General features: G+C 38.8%; 3 protein-coding genes across 3 annotated transcripts; 2 read left to right on the top strand and 1 right to left on the bottom strand.

The window, feature by feature from the left end:
• Positions 1–46: 46 nt before the first annotated feature.
• On the top strand, positions 47–3,937 carry fam177a1 (family with sequence similarity 177 member A1). The gene is made up of 5 exons (XM_026354811.1): positions 47–175; positions 609–788; positions 1,737–1,803; positions 2,076–2,173; positions 2,318–3,937. The coding sequence occupies exons 1-5, from the start codon at positions 107–109 to the stop codon at positions 2,540–2,542; spliced, it is 639 nt and encodes a 212-aa protein (XP_026210596.1). The 5' UTR covers positions 47–106; the 3' UTR covers positions 2,543–3,937.
• Positions 3,938–4,792: 855 nt separating this feature from the next.
• On the bottom strand, positions 4,793–8,818 carry ppp2r3c (protein phosphatase 2, regulatory subunit B'', gamma). Its single transcript, XM_026353694.1, has 13 exons — positions 8,627–8,818; positions 8,286–8,410; positions 7,746–7,850; positions 7,540–7,652; positions 7,261–7,358; positions 6,947–7,017; positions 6,651–6,783; positions 6,403–6,458; positions 6,121–6,196; positions 5,784–5,920; positions 5,541–5,678; positions 5,342–5,401; positions 4,793–5,242 (listed from the first exon to the last, which is right to left on the bottom strand). Exons 1-13 carry the CDS (start codon positions 8,691–8,693, stop codon positions 5,048–5,050), a joined length of 1,374 nt encoding a protein of 457 aa, XP_026209479.1. The 5' UTR covers positions 8,694–8,818; the 3' UTR covers positions 4,793–5,047.
• Positions 8,819–9,215: 397 nt separating this feature from the next.
• Positions 9,216–17,509, top strand: prorp (protein only RNase P catalytic subunit). Its single transcript, XM_026356499.1, has 10 exons — positions 9,216–10,027; positions 10,209–10,347; positions 10,517–10,751; positions 10,857–11,161; positions 11,269–11,316; positions 11,442–11,574; positions 15,826–15,936; positions 16,604–16,752; positions 16,979–17,177; positions 17,298–17,509. The coding sequence occupies exons 1-10, from the start codon at positions 9,601–9,603 to the stop codon at positions 17,424–17,426; spliced, it is 1,875 nt and encodes a 624-aa protein (XP_026212284.1). The 5' UTR covers positions 9,216–9,600; the 3' UTR covers positions 17,427–17,509.
• Positions 17,510–17,585: the final 76 nt, after the last annotated feature.

The raw sequence follows: 17,585 nt of genomic DNA, 5'->3' as shown, positions 1-17,585 counted from the left end.
CGATTTTATTTTTCGCTAACAGCTTTTATTGTGAAGGTATCAGGAAGGAAGTGTTGCTAGTAGAGCACGGACAACCAGATTGTATTAAGGTGGAAGTTTGACAGAGATGGCAGCTTTGTCGTTGTATTTAACTAATAACAACGTTTCTGTGGGACAAACTATGGAAGTTGAAAAGGTTAATCAATGCGATACTACTTTCGAAACTTTTCAATCTGTATTTGTTCTTTTTAAAAACAAAGCCTATTTACATTAATATCGAATTACTTCCTTAGCTGAGAAGCTAAGTTAGCTAACAGTCAACAAATCTAAAGTAGCTAGCTAGGGTAGAGATAGCTAATTAACAATACCGAACCTGTGGAAACAGGAAGATCTATGATTTAGGGTAATGAATTTTATTTATCTCCATGACTACCTGATGTGTATTTGGAGATACATAGCTGCATGTACCGATAGTTATCCCTAAATATGTTAAATAAGTTATATTTGAAGATGCCACCACACTGTAGGACACGTCCGTCTAAAATATTTGTTTGTTTGTTTGTTTTTATTATTTAATTTTATGGTGATGGCGTCGATTGCATTCATTGACTATTCTCAATTATTACCAGAGTCCAGGAGGGGCGACAGACTTTGAAAATGTGGAGATGGGAGAGCCTGCGGGGAGGCAGGGGAAAGTTCCCCGCAGGACCATCTATTTTGCCAGTGGAGAAACCATGGAGGAGTACAGCACTGACGAAGAGGAGGAAGAAGAGGAGTCAGTGAAGAAAGATGTCATTCCCGTAGATTCGGTAATCTGAGATTTTAAAGAAAGTTTTAGGGTCACTTAAATTTAATGGCAATCTTCTGTGAGGTGTTTGCGTGAGACCAGTTTTTTTGCTGAGGTCTAGGTATGACCACATTTCTTAGGCCCGACACTCCCTTCTAGTCTAGTAAATGATCTCAAAAGTCTGAAATAATAAAATACAGCATATGGCCCTTAAATAGAAAATTAGGTACAGAATATAAAAAAATCAGACTTTGCTACTCTCTTAGGGACTACTGTTAACCCTCCAATAAAGTCATTTAACATTACATGTTAAAGGCGAGTGCAGGCAGGTTGGAGCGGGTGGAGGAAAGTGTCAGGAGTGTTGTGTGACAAAAGAGTGTCAGCAAGACTCAAAGGAAAGGTGTACAAGACAGTGGTGAGACCAGCTCTGCTCTATGGGTTAGAGACGGTAGCAGTGAGACAGAGACAAGAGGCTGAGATGGAGGTAGCAGAGATGAAGATGTTGAGGTTCTCCTTAGGAGTGACCAGGTTAGACAGAATAAGGAACGAGTACATCAGAGGGACGGCTGACGTTGCCTGTGTTAGCGACAAAGTCAGAGAGGCCAGACTGAGATGGTTTGGACATGTTCAGAGGAGGGATAGTGAGTATATTGGTAGAAGGATGTTGGAGATGGAGCTGCCAGGCAGGAGGGCAAGAGGACGACCAAAGAGGAGATATATGGATGTGTTAACAGAGGACATGAGGTTGGCTAGTGTTAGGGTAGAAGATGCCCATGATAGAGTTAGGTGGAGAAGGATGATTCGCTGTGGCGACCCCTGATGGGAAAAGCCGAAAGAGAAGAAGAACATTACATGTTAAAATGATTTATTCTAATAGTGCTTGAGATGTAATGTCATGTTAAATTTCTTCCTTTGTGAAGAAAGGAAGCAGATGTGAGGTCTAACATAACTATTTTCACGTGTGTTCCAGTCCAAACTGACCTGGGGTCCATATTTCTGGTTCCAGATGTGGAGAATGGCCACCTCCACAATCACAGGTAAAAGAGTCTACTGCAAGATCTGGTATTCACGCTAGCGATGACCACATTTTACAGTGTTTTTACATGGAAAATCCTAAAATATGAGTTGTGAATAGTGTTTACCAGACAAAGGAAGTCATGTCAAAGAGGAATGTATTAGGATGTAGTTTGTTTCATGTTTTTGTTTCATTTAGATGTTAGATGTTTTTGATCCCCTTCACCTTTATTACCAAAATGTGGATTAAGTGTTGAAGTTACCTGTATGTAATCTTTGTTTATCCTTCCTGCAGTTTGTGACTATATGGGAGAGAAACTGGCTTCTCTTTTTGGCATTACTACACCTAAATACCAGTATGCTATTGATGAGTACTACCGTATGAAGAAAGAGGTAGGACACATACTCGAGCTTGGGGTCACTTTCTATAAATAGTAAATGTGAATAAGGTAAAATATTAAAAGGTATTCATGCAGTGCCAGGTGCAAGTGAGCAAATATCCTCTATTTATATCCACACACTGATGTCTTTTTGCAGGAGGAGGAGGAAGAGGAGGAGAACCGTCTGGCTGATGAGGCAGAGCGTCACTTTGCTGAGCAGCACAGGGTTGATCACAATGATCCCACAGCTTCACAAACTGCCACTGTGGAGCAGCCAGAGATGTCCAGAGCCTCCTTTGTAAACATTAGCTTCGAGCTTGAACCTGAGCCTCCTGTCAATGCTTCAGACACCAAAAGAGTCCCCTCTCCTCTGCCGTCCTGAAACAGACACTCACATAGAGAGCTATTACACTCACCTTTCTATCAGTCTGCAAAACCTTAACTTGCTCAGCGGTATATATTAATATTATTGTTATTTTTCTAGTTTAGATTTCTTTTACTACTACACAGTGCAGGGAATAACTAAAAGGGCTTTGGAAGTGGCTGCACCAGCCTTATCTGTGAATGTAAATTTGTGTTTTGTATATGATATATAGTCATATGAAAGTCTGAGATATAGAATTGAATTATTTGTGCATCAAAATTAATGTTGAAGTTCAAGAACAAACTAAAATTAAGGTCAACTCACCTTAAGGAAAATATTAGATGATGGATTTGAATCAGCCATCAGGCTCAGTTTTGTCATTAGCCTGCCCAGCCACTTGTGCTGTCAGTCTCCCTCTTTCTGTCTCTGACATTAACTGGACTTGGCGTTTGAATTCATTTGTAAAGTGTAATCCAGCTGGATTCTTTTTTATTCATAACTAAAATGATAAGCAAGTAGTGATGATCTGTAGCCAAAACAGCTGAACAGCTGTACTGCTGCACTGGGAATAGCATACTATGGCTATGCTGAAGAAATCTAAAAGAATACTGGTTAAATGTAATGGGTTATATGAACCATATGATGTTGACTTTAGCTGCACATAAAATGTTTGGGATGAACATGATGTTCAAATACATCTGACAACCTTTCCACTGCTGCCTTTCATCCAGTAGTGTACCTCTGGACACACTTATATCTGGAATCTGAAATATCTTCAGCTGCTTTACTGTGAGTGATACAGATACATCTCACTTGGTTGATTGTTGCACAGCCAAACTAAGAGATAATATAAAAGATAATATAAAAGTAAACTTTGAGCAGAATGATAATTTTCTTCATATGTTTGTCATATGACTATAATCTTTTAACATATTTACAGTAATCACAGCCAGTGAAAATTGGTTGGTTCAGACAAGAAACAGCAGCATTATGCTGATAAAATTGTCTTTAACATTCTTTACTTTCCAGTTGTCCAGATGTAAAACTTGTTTTTTGTGATGACGTACTAGGTGGTAAAAATGACATGCTAATTTTCATCTAAGTGAAAAGATCAAATAATAAAACAGACATAGTCCAAATCTTTTAAAGTCTGCTACAAACCAAATACTGACTGTTGAATTCTATTTGGAAATAGAACTGCCCTCAAACACTGGTAATACCTGTGTGTGTGCTGAGGGTTCATCCTTCAAGTGGCCTTGCCTGAGCTGTCATAAGCTTCTTATTAATTATTTTAGCCACTGGTGTGGCTGTGTGGTGTGACTGGCATTAATGTGTAACAACACAGCAACAACATATGCAAAATGTTTTATTTGAACTGAAACTTTTAATGAATCTGTAAATACATATTTATATTTTCTGCGTGTTAATAAAACATATTGAAAAGTTTTATTTTTGTTGCTTTTATTATGCACAACGTCCATTTTTACTTCTAGTGATATATTCATTATTTATGTAATGTAACTTTGATGATGTGGGTCCATTTTTAATGTTAGAAAATTCTCCCAAAAGATCTTTTTACATAAGTATGATGTTTTTAAAATCATTAGTAAAACATCCATAGATAACATCCATTAGTAAAAATTCTGAATTTCTGACATTGTCCAGAAATGTGCAACAAAATAATATTCTATTAATGACAAAGATTATAAGTTAAATCTGATTTCAGGTTGTTTTATCTGATTCAAATCCCCAAAACAGACCTCCATGCTCTATAAATCACGTATGTAGTACCCACTGCAGCTGTTCAATGTTCAGGACAGGATTTTTACTCAAACCTAAATGTTATTAAGGAGATGTTAACTGCAGTGTAGACCTTACTGGGCTGTTTTAACTCCTATCTTTCAGTAGCCTTCCCCTGCATGATAAATCCTGACAGCTTTCAAACTCCATTACACAGGCAGGTGCATGTGTCAAGTACAGCTCCCAGCCCTAAAGCGTGCTGACTGTGGGACTATGATACAGTCTTCTGATTATGCTGAGTAACCTGAACTTCTTGTTTGAAATTAGTGGAATATTCCTTTGATATCAGCAAAAACTATTTTGTAGCTTTTTAATATCCCAGTCCTTGTTTTGCTCTAATGACCTGCCAGATTTACAGAATGTTTGTGAATTTGGGCTATTTGAGTTTCTCACACCTGTTCCATTTCAGTAGGTGTAAATGAGATGGTGCTTCTTGCAAAACATGAGCAAAAGGGATGTTTAGTCGTTGTCAGAAAGGGTATGAAAAGATTTATTTTAAAAAGGTCAGTGACAAAAAATATTTATATACATTAAGCAGAGAGGAACACAGAACTACATTTACACAAAGTACCATGTCAGGATTAACTCTGTCTTCATCTCCTTTTCACATTGTAGACACTCAAGCAAAAGTTGACCAGAGGAATCTGAGTCCACATGTAAAAATGTTTAATGTCCTGAAAAGGCTAAGTTTTTATAGTTATTAATTTTTTTGCTCTTTGGTCTTCAGGTGTCGTCAAGGTCAGCTGTGTTGCTGCTGTCGTTGTCATTAGCAACCAACACTTCTCTGTTCTCATAGGTCCAGAAGCCGTTGAGGTCAATCAGGATGCTGGTGACAGTATCACCCTGGCAACTGTTTACCAAATCCTGCAGCGTGATCTTATAGGGGTCTTTAGGTTTCACCATGTCAAAGATTTCATCCTGAGGAGAGAGAGTGATATATAATATGCAACTTTACTCTTACCCCCAAAACCCATGTTAACGGAAAAAGTTTGTTAATCCACAATATGTTTTCTCTACCTTGACATCCTGGAAGGAGACAGGCTCCTGACCATGCAGCTTCATCTGCTCCTGAATGGCCTGAAGTACAAAAAAAATTATATAAAAAAAGTTGTAATAATGAACACATCATCCTCATGAAAAGCTGACACAGCTGTTTCAATGTATGGCTTCATTTTCCACCCGTATTTTGTTTGTGTGATAAATGAGCAGCTGATACCCTGAAGAAGTAGTTGAGTGAGAAGACGTTGAGGTATCCTTGATTCTCCATGTCCAAAAGCTTAAAAATGTACTGTAATGCTGCTGGCTCCTTCCTGTTTTCCAAGGCCAGTACAAAGTCTAGATACGTCTTATAGTCCTGGTATAGAAGAGGACGGCCAAACAAAATCATGTTCAGTAAATATCTGATTTGAGCCCTGCAATGATGATAAATATACAAATATGATAATATCACTGATTGTACCATTTCTCCATCATATGTGAGGCACTCCTGAAACACTCTGTCCAGAAAGACTGAGGTGAGAGTGGCTGTGCCATAGCGTGAAAGCTCCTCTTTGCTCAACATGCCATTGTGATCTTTATCCAGGTTGAGGTACTGACCTGCAAAAAGATGGGTACAAATCCAGAAATTAACAAGACAGTCAGGCTGTAGTTTCTAATATTTACTGAAGTTACACCTTACACAGACACATAAAGGGTTGTTTGTCTCCCTGATTCAAATTTTATAATTCATGATTTCAGGTCATAACACCTGATGTGAGTATGAGATTTTAGCATTTACACAGACATTTTGTCCTTACCATAGACTCTGAGAGCTGAAGGGGCTGAGAACCAGTTGGACTCCTGACTCTCTTTGGACAGCTCCTCATCTCTCAACTAGAAACTCAGAGGGAAAAAGAGCATGAGACGTGAATCAACAAATGACATCAGGAGCACCTAAAGGCCAAACTTTAGAATGTTTGTGCTAAACTGATTGATATAACTGTCATGAAGACTTTTACATTGCAGTATATTTATTTATTCATTACAAGTAGGGGGTTGGTATACGTATAATATGAATTCTAAGTAATAAAAATAATCACCTCCAACAAGTCGTCGAGAAAACTACAGGCCAAGATATCCTGGATTTTAATCTTTCCTGAAAAAAAAAAAACAACATATAAAGGACTGTAAACCAAGTTCACAACGACACAAGTCCACTATTCATACATGGTTCTCTACCTTCAACCTCTTAAATATTGCTATTGCTATGTTTTGATGTATATTATTTAACATTTTACAGTAGAAATACTTGTGCACATGTGTAATAAATTGTGAGGTTAAGTCTCACCGGTTCGCAGGGGGTCGAGGAAAAAAAAGAACTTGCGAACAGCAGTGCACACATAAAAAGAGTAGAAAGACTTCTCAAGTCCATCTAGTTGAGGCAAAGTGGGGATCAGCTCCAGGATGTAGTTCTCCAGATCCTAATAATGAAAATAATGAAGAGGATCATATTTTCCCAGCAGTGTAATTATCATGAAATAATTCCTCCACCAGCTGCTAATGAAGTTAGTGAGTAAAGTTGTTACTTCAGGAAGTAAAAACCTTTTGTGTTACTTCAACTGTAGTTTGTAATTAAATCCTTACCGACTCTCTGAGGTAGCCCTGCCCTGCCACATCATACAGACTCAGACCTATTCGGGTTTGATGCAACCACACTAGATGGATGGAGAAAACAGAAATAAGCAACACTCCTTTACCAGTACTGATGATACCACGTAAATCAATGACGGGAGCTTGCCAATAAAGTAAAATATCAAGACAGAAAATTGTAGCAGTCTTTATGACCTGGATTTGTTTAGTTCTGTTCCATCTAGCCTCCATACACCACTTTTTTTCTAACTGCTAAGCATGTGAAAAGAGATGTAATAAGAACAAGAAAATCAAATTGAAATCCAGACCCTTTCTCATGACGTAGTTAAAGAACTGCATGATGGAGATCCTGCCGTAAGGATCATTGTGGAGCAGCTTGGCGTACACTCTGGCTGTGAAGAATTTTCTGATGAAAGAAAGGAACAGTATGCATGTTAACATGTTAATACCACATTAATATAATGTAAAGTCAATGTCAGATTATTCCTTAATCAAACATAAATACTTGGTGTAAACAAAAAACATACATGCTCTTTTAAAGAAGCCTTGTGTGAACGGTTTAACTTTAAATTTTTTCTGTTACTTACTTGCACTTCGGCCCAGCCTTCTCGCCCACCTGCAAGTAGGCTTCATAGCTGATCATGGCCTCCTCTCCATTTACTGGAGGCACCTGGTGCTTATCAAGCAGGAACCACAGGTTCTAGAAAACAGAAAATGTTTTACATACACAGCAAAAATACAGCTTAAGCTGCGTCTGACTTGTATTAAGTGTATGTGTGTGTGTCGGTTTTACCTGAAGTTCCTCATTATCCAGCAGCTCTCTGCTTTTCCTCTGGAGGAAGACTGCTCTGGATTCCTCTCTCAGTTTCTGAAGTAGTACTTCATCCTCTGCTGGTAGCTGCAGAACATCATCAATATAAGTTCATTTTCATTCTGCACTTCTTCATTATTAAACAAGTCATGACACCTCTCAATTCTGGTGGGAGTTACACATTAGTAATGTCATCGGTTTTATGATTTGTTTTGTTTCAGCGCCATTTTTAAGAAGGTGTCCTACTATGCATTACTTTGAATTAATCTTGTGGTTGAATAATTTGGGAACAAAATATATTTAATTAAATAGCATGATACTGTATGTATTCTAGCTCCTTATACTCTAAACTTTTTATCTATCTATCTATCTATCTACCTTCTTTTTTAAATGAAAAAATATATTTATTTACTGTAACAAATGCTGCTAGGGAGATTTAGTGATGTGATTGTACCATAACACAAAATGTTTGTATGAATGAGAGCAGTTTTCATTGGGTTTACTCCTATATTTTAATAATACCCTGTAGTAGAATCGTGGGATGTTCTTGTAGGACTTGTCTTTGTCGCTTCCTTCTTTCCACTCGGTGTAATATTTGGTGAACAGCTCAGTTTCTTCTGCTTTCTTTTCCTCCTCCCTTCTCTCATCTGTAGTTATAATGATTGGACAATACGAAACGAGAAACTTATTAATATCCGTAAAATAAAGCGTAACGGTTCCCTGTAAATGTTAAAATGGTTTAGTGAGTAAAGCTCGATACATTCAATATAAAATAAGTATAGCTTATAGCTAGCTTGCTTTATTTAGCTGTCGTTAGCAAACACTTAGCTAAACATAGTTTAGTCTGTCTCTGCTAACATTACCTTTTTTTGAGTTTGTTATCCTTCTTTTCAGAATATCCGACCAGTGAGGTTGTTGTTCTTTAGCCATACTTGCAAAAAATTTAATCTAAAACGTCATTGTAACGACATTTCTAATCTTAAAAGTAAAAAAAGTAGATTTGTGTACAATAGCAGCTAAACCAACCGAAAGGGGACAAGTGTCAAGTTGGTGACTTGAGGCTTCCGGTATAAGGTATCTATTTCAAAATAAAAGCTCAACAGCACAAACGTCCTTGGGAATTAAAAGTGGCATTAAATAATAAAGTATCTTTGCTTATTTCCAAACAAAAAATGTAACTGACTTTTTGCAAAAATTGTACAAAATGCCAACTTTCTAAATATAACCTACATAAGTACACGGCGTGTGTGTCTGTGTAATAAATTACATATTAATGTGTAAGAAAATCATATAAATACAATATTTACTCTTGAAACGTCGAATTTCTTCAGCTTTAAGCAGGTTTCACTCGCGATATATTTTGCGCCCTTATTTTGAAGACAAGTAAGTTCCGTTTATTTCTAGTTTTCTTTCAAAAACTTGACGCAGCTCACAGAGTGAACTGTCAAGCGCTGATGACGTCGAAGTGTGCGACTCAAGTCATGCCTACGGTTGTGTTCATGCTGTATAAGGTTTTGTAACATAGAAGAACTGTTATTCTGTTATATTATTGAGACCATATGTGACCTTTAAAGACTATGGTGACCTTCAGGGCAAGCGAGAGAGTGATAGTTCTCTTTAAGTAACTTCAGGTGGGCGACAAGCAAGGTTAGCTGGGTAGCCTCAGTTTCCTGATTATTGATTCATGTTACTAGCAGTATGTGTTAGTTCTGTTTTCAGTTGCTTTGGTTAAAAAGTGTTTATAGAATTTGTAAATGTCTTGTAAATGATGATTACCGATCATTTATAACTGAAGCGAACGTGCAGCATACATTATATTAGCATCTACATATCTAATATGGGTTCCACCATGATATTAAAAGCAAGAATATGCCTTAAGCCCCTACAACCTTTCTATCACCAAGGAAGTTCATTGTGTGTGACACTGTGTGAGTCATCACGGCTGCCCTCCGCTGCACGCTTTCTGTGCACCAGAGATGCTAAACCTAACCATGGTGGCAGATTGACAGATATAAAGAAAGGAAGCCAGACTGATGGACAGGATGGGGAAAGAAATAGGACCGTCAGACAGAGGAAAGAGGAGCGGTGGGAAAACACAGTAGTTAGAAAAGGTAAGAGCTTCACTCTTCAACAGAAGTCTTCCTTCCCCAAATCTGTGTTTGCTGCTGGGACAGCAAAGAGGACGGCAGAGATGCTAAAGAGGAAAGCAGGTCTGTTTTCGGAAGATGAGGATGAGACTGAAGGGAAGGCAACTAAAGAAGCAGGTAGGACATACTAGAACTGTCTGCTTTAGTGTGCATCTGTTCTTATTTGGCAAAGATTTCTGTCTGACTATTTGTATTTAACTGTGCACACATATGTCTTATGAACTCTAAATGAATCATTCAAAGTGTATTAGAATGTAGTGGTTTCAGGTTTCCGCACTCAAACTTAAATGTTTCACAGAAAAGATACAGCCTCCTGACCGTCCACTATCTGTTGCTGAGTGGAGGAAGCTGAAGGAGTCTCTGGGAAATTTGCGGCGCTTTGAAATCCACATGATGCGTGTGCTGTTCAACTCTGGGGCAGAACTGGACATTGCCAAGTGAGAGGACGATTAGTTTGTGTGTAATGGTGGAAAACATTTTTTGTGGAAGTTTAAGTATTCTCACAGTCATGGAACGTTTTACAGATAGTTTGGAGTCAGGTTTACTGTGTACTTGAGGCTTTGTAGATGAATTAATTATGTCTGTGTTTAAAATCCTTTGTCACAGGTCTCTACTGACCTTTACAGCCATGGAAACAGGGACGCTGTCCTATGAGCTGTTACTACGCTACCTAACACTGTGTGTGAGTAGTGGCCACGATGCTGAGGTAATTGATGTCTACAACATCATGCGGGGAAGTTTCCCATCTTTAGAAACGGGAGCCTCCACCCTCTTTATCAAGTCCTTCAGTCGGACAGCAAGGTGGAGGGAGGCTATCAGCATCCTGCATGATGTTAAGAAGGTGAGAAGCTACTGGCTTGTTCATAAAGCATATTAAACTCATAGGGGAGCTATAGGACAGGCCATACATTGTATATCCTCATTTTATTTGCTGTCATCCCAACAGGTCTTCACCCCATCACCACGCAACTACGGCGATATCATTGCGGCAGCCATTCTGCACAGTGACATTACCACCGCCTGGGCTCTTTATGATGAATTAATTGAAAATGGTCTGAGTCCACACCAGGAGACTTGGGATGCTCTGTTTAAGGGATCGAGGAAGACTAAGGAGAGTGACACAAAGAACGTGGAGACCATTTCTGAGTTGGAACATCAGGAGAGGCTGTTGGGGATTCTGCAGTACATGAGGAACAACCAGATCTACCCGGACCACAACCTTTGCTCCAGCATCAAAAGCTGGTTTGAGAGGTACAAGGGAGTGATGGTTAGATAGTAAACTTCTTTATCCACTTCAACCTGTTACTCCTTACGCTCATATTTTGTTTATCTGTATTTCTCTTCATCCTTGCCTTCAGTCTCACAGGAGAAAAATGGACAGCAAGTTGGACCACCACCACCCCACAGTAATTACACTACACTACTCCTACCATAAACCCTTAGCAACAAAATGATATGTTCTGTATGTGTGTGTTATGGCATGTGCCATCTATGAATATCTGTATGTGTGTGTGTGTGTGTGTGTGTTTAGTGGTGTGTGTGGATGTTGTCGGTCAGAGTTAGAGTCCATCCAGCTGACTGCTGAGGAGTACCAGCACCTGAGGGACAGAGTGATGACTGACATAATTGAGGGTCAAGATGTTTTTAACAAGACTACACCAGAGGTACACACACACACACACACACACACACACACACACACACACACATATATTTGTATGGCAGTCATTGACCTAATGCACTCCGTAGCCCCCTACTGTCACGTAAGACATGTGCTCTCCCAGTTGGATGCATTTTTACTTTCAGGTTAAGACAAAGCATCAGTAATTCAGTCTAAGCTCTGCTAGATGGCATCATTGGTTCGCTTGCAGCAACCAGAATGTTGAAGTTAGCTGAAGAAGTTTATCGGTCTGAGTTGGTTAAACAGTGACTTTCACTTTCCAGATGAATGTGAGCAAAACAGATAGTGAACAGAAATCCTTTGATGCCCTTATTGGAGATTTACAGCACTGTACTGTAAATGAAGTTAGGTTTAGCCCAGGTGCAGTGAGGCATTTGTTTGTCCACCTGGCTCAAAGACGGTACTGATTTCCCTTTACTGGTATGACTTTGATATTTAGTAAGATTAGTCCAGGACACAGGATGAGACACCCAGTTGTTTTAACCATGCTCAATGTTTGATGTTTTATGGCTATTACAGTAATAGGGAATTCAGACAGTTTTTACAATACAGACAGCTAACAGGATAGTCGTAGTTCTACTCACAGCAGGTTTAGAGACATGAAATATAAAGAATGGTTTAAATAGTAACCATTTTGTACAACAAATATGAAGCTACAGTCATTTGTCAGTTGGCTTAGCACAAAGGCTGGGAAACTGGGGACTAAGCTAGGCTAGCTCTGTCCAAAGCTAACAAAATCCACTATCCACTATTTCTTAGGCTTACAAATGATATATCTCAGATTAAACACTTTTTTGTTGTTGATGTTTAAGCTAAAGAAAGACCCTTTGCTGCCTGTTGAAGGAAGCTGCCACATATGTAGTAGATACTGTACCACAAGCGTTCATTTAGGTCAGTTATCTACCTTATTAACAGGTACTGATATTTAAAACAGCTTTTTTAACATCTAACACAGCTGAATCTTTATCCTATTCAACTAAAAAGTAGGTTTTGGTGCAGTGACCTTCCTAATTAAGCTGTAGTAGAATCAATTTGTGTCTATAATTAAAAAAAAAATCATAAATTGTCATTCATATAGCAAAGGCATGCTACGTGGTTCGCTCTGTTTCCAGGATTTATGCTAGCTTCATAATAAACAGGCAGATATGAGAGTGCTATCGATTTTCTCATCAACTTTCGGCATAAGAGTGAATAAGGGATTTTCCCAAACTCTTCTGTTAAGGTAATTTTTTTTGCAGCTTTGTGCATCTGTGAAGTTTTACATGAAATGTGAAAGAAAACGCCGTATTTTGCATGTTTCGAGGCGGGTGGAACGATTGCTCCTCCAGTCACAGGAAGACAACGTGGTGCGTGAAGACTCAAATGCATCAATGAGAGCATCTGTCATTCAGCTCATGGTTAAAAGCTCTTTGAAACTCATAGGACTCATGTTGCCTGCTTGATAAGCAGCTTCCAGCTTACAATTAGGATCCTTGATACAATTTTATAGCCAAAACAAGGCAGTCAGCACTTGATCTTGCATGCACTCGTGCACTGTCTGTGTGGAGAGGGAGCCAGGGAACAAGCCTTTCATTGCATTGGAATGTACTGGCTGTATTTTCTTTGTAATGCCACTGATAACAAACTTAAAAAACAAGTTTATCACCTGAAATAGTTCCAATTATAAACTTGGCAACATTAGTCATTTGTAGTTAATAATAGGTCATATTTAAATGTATGCACACATAGAGGGTTAGAGTGTTGCTGTGTGTTTTGCAGTAGTCAGGGGGAGTTTGTTGGTGGAATGTTAAATTGAGGGGATTTCCAGCATATGGAGCACCATGTGAATCTGGACCACAACTACCTCCTGCCGAGCAGACGGACAGAGGAAGGCAGACCGACATGCACTTCAACTTGCCTTTATTAATTCCCCATTTAAGGCAATTAATTTTAAGGGCAAAGCAACACTAATGGAACAGATGCAGGGAGGGACGGAGATAGATGGGGGAAGAGGGGGAGGACATCGACATGTAGGAGAAGAGGAGCTGTGTCTTTCTTTCTGTGTGTGGTGACTGCTGTTAGGAAAGCATGATGCCTTTTTAAGCATAGATAAATGTACATGATAAATGTCACAGCATTTTCCAACAGTAGCTCTTTCTCCCTTTTTTGCTTTTGAACTGATAAAGTGTACTTCAGTGCATCTAAAAATATGTAGCAGATAATGAATTATAGTTTGAATAACACGAGAGTTGTCATAATTCATATTCTCTAATATACTGTAGAGTAAGTAAAGTAGTTTTATTAGATTGATGTGCTTTCCTATGTATTGTTCTCTACATTTCTCTACAGTGTGATTTTATGCATAATGACTAGAAGTAATCAGAAATAAGAAATATACATTCATAATCAAATCAAAATATAAACTTATGGATGTATTTATAGCATAGTGCTAATGCTGTGGGTTATGTCCTAATACTATCATGCTTTGTGCAATACTGGTGCATGAGCAGTATTGTAAGCTTATGGATTTATGTGCTGTGTGTGTATGTGTGTGTGTTGTGTTTAAGTAGTCATATTATCCACAGCAGCACAATGAGCTGGTTTCACATATCAGTTCTGGAAAGTCCCTGGATAATTATACTGGACTTTCTCTACGTCTTTCTCTTCATTTGCCTGCGTTTATTCTGTCCTTCTTTTCCTTTGCTAATTTAGCCGTTAGTCACTACTATTTTGTAGGTTTGTACTCGTATTCTATCATAACTAATCACTCTCCTCATCTCGACCCTTCCATCTGTCCATCTGCCTTCAGCCGTGTTCCCTCAACCCTCTTCGTTTCTACCCAAAATATAAATCTCCTCTGTCTCAACCAAAACCACTTTTCAGTGTCAAAATGAACATTGTTGTTAAGTAGTTCTTGCCCCTCCCTTTATGCATGTGTCTTTGACGAGTTAATGCAATCTAAACTGGAGCGCTGACGGGACTTAGCAAGCATTTTATCTAGTTCACAGTTCCATCAGAGGAGGAATATAGCACCCTTTTTGACATTTTTAGGGCCGCATTTGACTGTGATAGCGTGCACACAGTGCACACAAGTTTCAAGTCCAGGGGAATTCACAGCAGCCTATTTCCATATTGCTGCTATCTAAAAGTGAAAGTACTAACAATGTTCACATGCACTGCTATTCTAAGATACAGCGCTACTTTCCTGTTATAGTACACAATATATCTTGACTAGAATGAGATATGAGTAGAAGGACAAAATGGGGCCTGATACTATTTGCTGCAATTCTGTGCATTGAGCATATTAAGGCACTCTGCGAAAATATACAGATGTCTTTCCACTTTAAACATTTGAGTCAAATGCTGTACATTAGCCTATTTAGAGGAAGTTGGTTTAGGTACTGAACTGACTGCAAATAGTACTATTTGACCATTTGTAACATATACAGTACACCTGAGAGTCGGATGACAGTAGCCCTCTTTACATTTTATCATTCGAGCTGCCAGCTGGCACTCTGCCATCTCAGTACTAAGAAGGAAAAGCCAGGTAGATTTATTACTGGCAGGCTTGTGATCAGTCAGCGAGAAAACCAGCCAACCATCAGGCTAGTGAGCTCACAGATGGAGATCAGTTACGGTCTTCAACCACAATAAGGAACCCACCCATGTGTGTTATTAGAGAGTTCTGCAGACTTTTTCTTTTCACGTTTAGTACTGTAAATAATTTAGCTGTTCAGTTACTTAGACAGTCAAGTCATCCAGTTACCTTTACTTTTTGCAGCTGTTTCATATTTATCTGTGCAGTTCTTGTTTTGGCTCCACAGTCATGAATGGGGAATGCAACTGAGTAAATCTGAAATAATACACAAATGAAAGAACACATATCCCAGAGGAATAAAATAAACAACAGAAATGTCTGTGTGGAGGTGGTTGGTATCTATTCTTTCAATAAAAAGTATAATTTATTCTTTCTTCACAGGGTTTTATGGTCCTCAAAGGGTGAATCCTAAAGGTTACATAGAACCTCATAGCCACTGAACTTTTTTTTTAGCTCTAAATTATTGTTGTCATTATATTGGTAAATGTAGAATGTTCTTGTGCACTTTTTATTAGTTATAATGTTGGTGTCTGTCCTTGGACAATACATTACGGTATCCACTTGCCTATCTTTATCCATTTCTTCTATTCCTTCACTGACCTATTTTTCTTTATACAGTAGCATCATTCTCTGTTTATTTCTGTGTGTCTGGTCTAGGAGTTGGAACGGTTCAAAGCATTTGTGAAAAGGAAGCCAGCTTTTGATGTGGTCATAGATGGGCTGAATGTAGCTCATGTGAACAAGGACAAAAGCAAACTGTCAGAGACGGTGAGAATCCATACGCATGCACATGCATGCAAAATGTATACATACAGAAAGTAGCTGAGAGTTAAATTAAACAGTTGAACATATTTTGCCACAGAATATTCAGAATCTTCTCTGCACCTGCACACACACAGCTTTACAGTCTAGATTTGAGTGGCTTCTTCCTACATAGATGCCTGTCCGACCCAGGGGCTTTTCTGCCAGTTGCACAATGACTAACCAACAGTATGTGTTTGTATGTGAATGACAGATGTGTGTATGACTTTAACAAAATCTAGCCTACATGTCTGCCTTCCCACTTCTGGCTTGTCTGTCAAGATGTGCGTGTGTCAATTTAATGTCTGTCACTCTGCAGAAAATGTGTCACATTTTTCTCTCAAGTTTAAGTAGCTGCAAGACAAAAGAAAGTCCAGACACTAAACAAATCAATTTTCCTATCTACTTATCTAGTTTGTGGGAGAGCTAGACACTGAAATTATTCCAAAAGTCATCAATGTTTACACTAGAACAGAAACTTTTATTCAAATGATTAGCTAACAAAGAGTATACAGCCATTATATCTACACTTATCAGGCTAATTACACAGTAAGAGTAAACAGTAAAATAAGTAGTAGAACATAAAAACCATATAAAAACTGTCATGTATTCCTACACCGTGTGTGTTTTTTAGTTGTTGGCAGTGGTCTCAGAGCTCAACCATCAGGACTTGAATGTCCTGGTTCTAGGGAGGAAACATATGCTACTGCCCTCTCGATCCTGGGACAGACGCAACATGAATCTGATCCAGCAGAAAGCCCAGTGCTTCTTTACTGAAAACATGTGAGTACATGGTAGTAAAAGAATAGTGTGGAATACACTTCAGCATTGTATTCATCAAAAAGCTGCTCTAAAATAAAAAGTTAATCAAAGAAAAATACTGCAACATATGTGAGGCTGACTAATAGAGTAAAACCAGAACTGCGAACTTGCAACATTCAGCACTTTTTCTTCTTACAGGCTTCATTTTGCAATGAGTGTACCTCACATCTGTCTGTTTACATGTCAGTTCGGAGGATGACCCCTTCCTACTGTATGCCACTTTGCATTCAGGCAATGGCTGTCTGTTTGTGAGTAGCGATCTCATGAGGGACCATAAGGCCTGCCTTCCAGATGGTGCCACCAGACGGCTCTTCTTCAAATGGCAGAGAGGCCATCAGCTGGTGGTGGATGGATACGTCGCCTTAGGCAGGAGGGTCAGATTTCAGGTGAGGAAGAGGAGAAATTTGTTAGAGGAGACGGTGGAAATCTTGGGAGAAATGGAGATGCATACATATTAACTGTGTGTGTCTGTGTGTTTGTCTGTGTGTGTGCTTGTGCGTGTTCAGAGTATTCCCAGCTATGACACTATTATCCAGACTTCAGGAGATATGTGGCATATTCCCTATGATGACACACAAGACAGGAGCACCTATGAAGTACCACAACGATGGCTGTGTCTCACCAAAAAGCACTGAACACACACACACACACACACACACACACACACACACACACACTCATTACTCATATACTTTAATTTTAATTGTGGACTGTGGGCAATAAAATATTTGTCACAAATAACCAAGTGTCCTGAAACTTTACTTTAAGCCATAGAAAATGTTTTCTTAGTCATA

This window comes from Anabas testudineus, chromosome 12, assembly GCF_900324465.2.
Source record: "Anabas testudineus chromosome 12, fAnaTes1.2, whole genome shotgun sequence".
Taxonomy (NCBI): Eukaryota; Metazoa; Chordata; class Actinopteri; order Anabantiformes; family Anabantidae; genus Anabas; species Anabas testudineus.
The sequence above is the reverse complement of the archived record's forward strand: the minus strand, read 5'-3'. Positions and strand labels throughout refer to the sequence as shown.

What these genes read in the sequence shown, in the direction of transcription:
- fam177a1 (XM_026354811.1), top strand. Translation starts at nt 107, where the DNA reads ATGGCAGCTTTGTCGTTGTATTTAACTAATAACAACGTTTCTGTGGGA. An exon ending in ATGTCATTCCCGTAGATTCG is followed by an intron (nt 789 to 1,736) that starts GTAATCTGAGAT and finishes CGTGTGTTCCAG; the next exon opens with TCCAAACTGACCTGGGGTCC. An exon ending in ACTACCGTATGAAGAAAGAG is followed by an intron (nt 2,174 to 2,317) that starts GTAGGACACATA and finishes GTCTTTTTGCAG; the next exon opens with GAGGAGGAGGAAGAGGAGGA.
- ppp2r3c (XM_026353694.1), bottom strand. Translation starts at nt 8,693, where the DNA reads ATGGCTAAAGAACAACAACCTCACTGGTCGGATATTCTGAAAAGAAGG. An exon ending in TAACTACGTCATGAGAAAGG is followed by an intron (nt 7,018 to 7,260) that starts GTCTGGATTTCA and finishes CCATCCATCTAG; the next exon opens with TGTGGTTGCATCAAACCCGA. An exon ending in CCTCGACCCCCTGCGAACCG is followed by an intron (nt 6,459 to 6,650) that starts GTGAGACTTAAC and finishes TTTTTTTTTCAG; the next exon opens with GAAAGATTAAAATCCAGGAT.
- prorp (XM_026356499.1), top strand. Translation starts at nt 9,601, where the DNA reads ATGGGTTCCACCATGATATTAAAAGCAAGAATATGCCTTAAGCCCCTA. An exon ending in GCAGAACTGGACATTGCCAA is followed by an intron (nt 10,348 to 10,516) that starts GTGAGAGGACGA and finishes CCTTTGTCACAG; the next exon opens with GTCTCTACTGACCTTTACAG. An exon ending in TTAACAAGACTACACCAGAG is followed by an intron (nt 11,575 to 15,825) that starts GTACACACACAC and finishes TGTCTGGTCTAG; the next exon opens with GAGTTGGAACGGTTCAAAGC.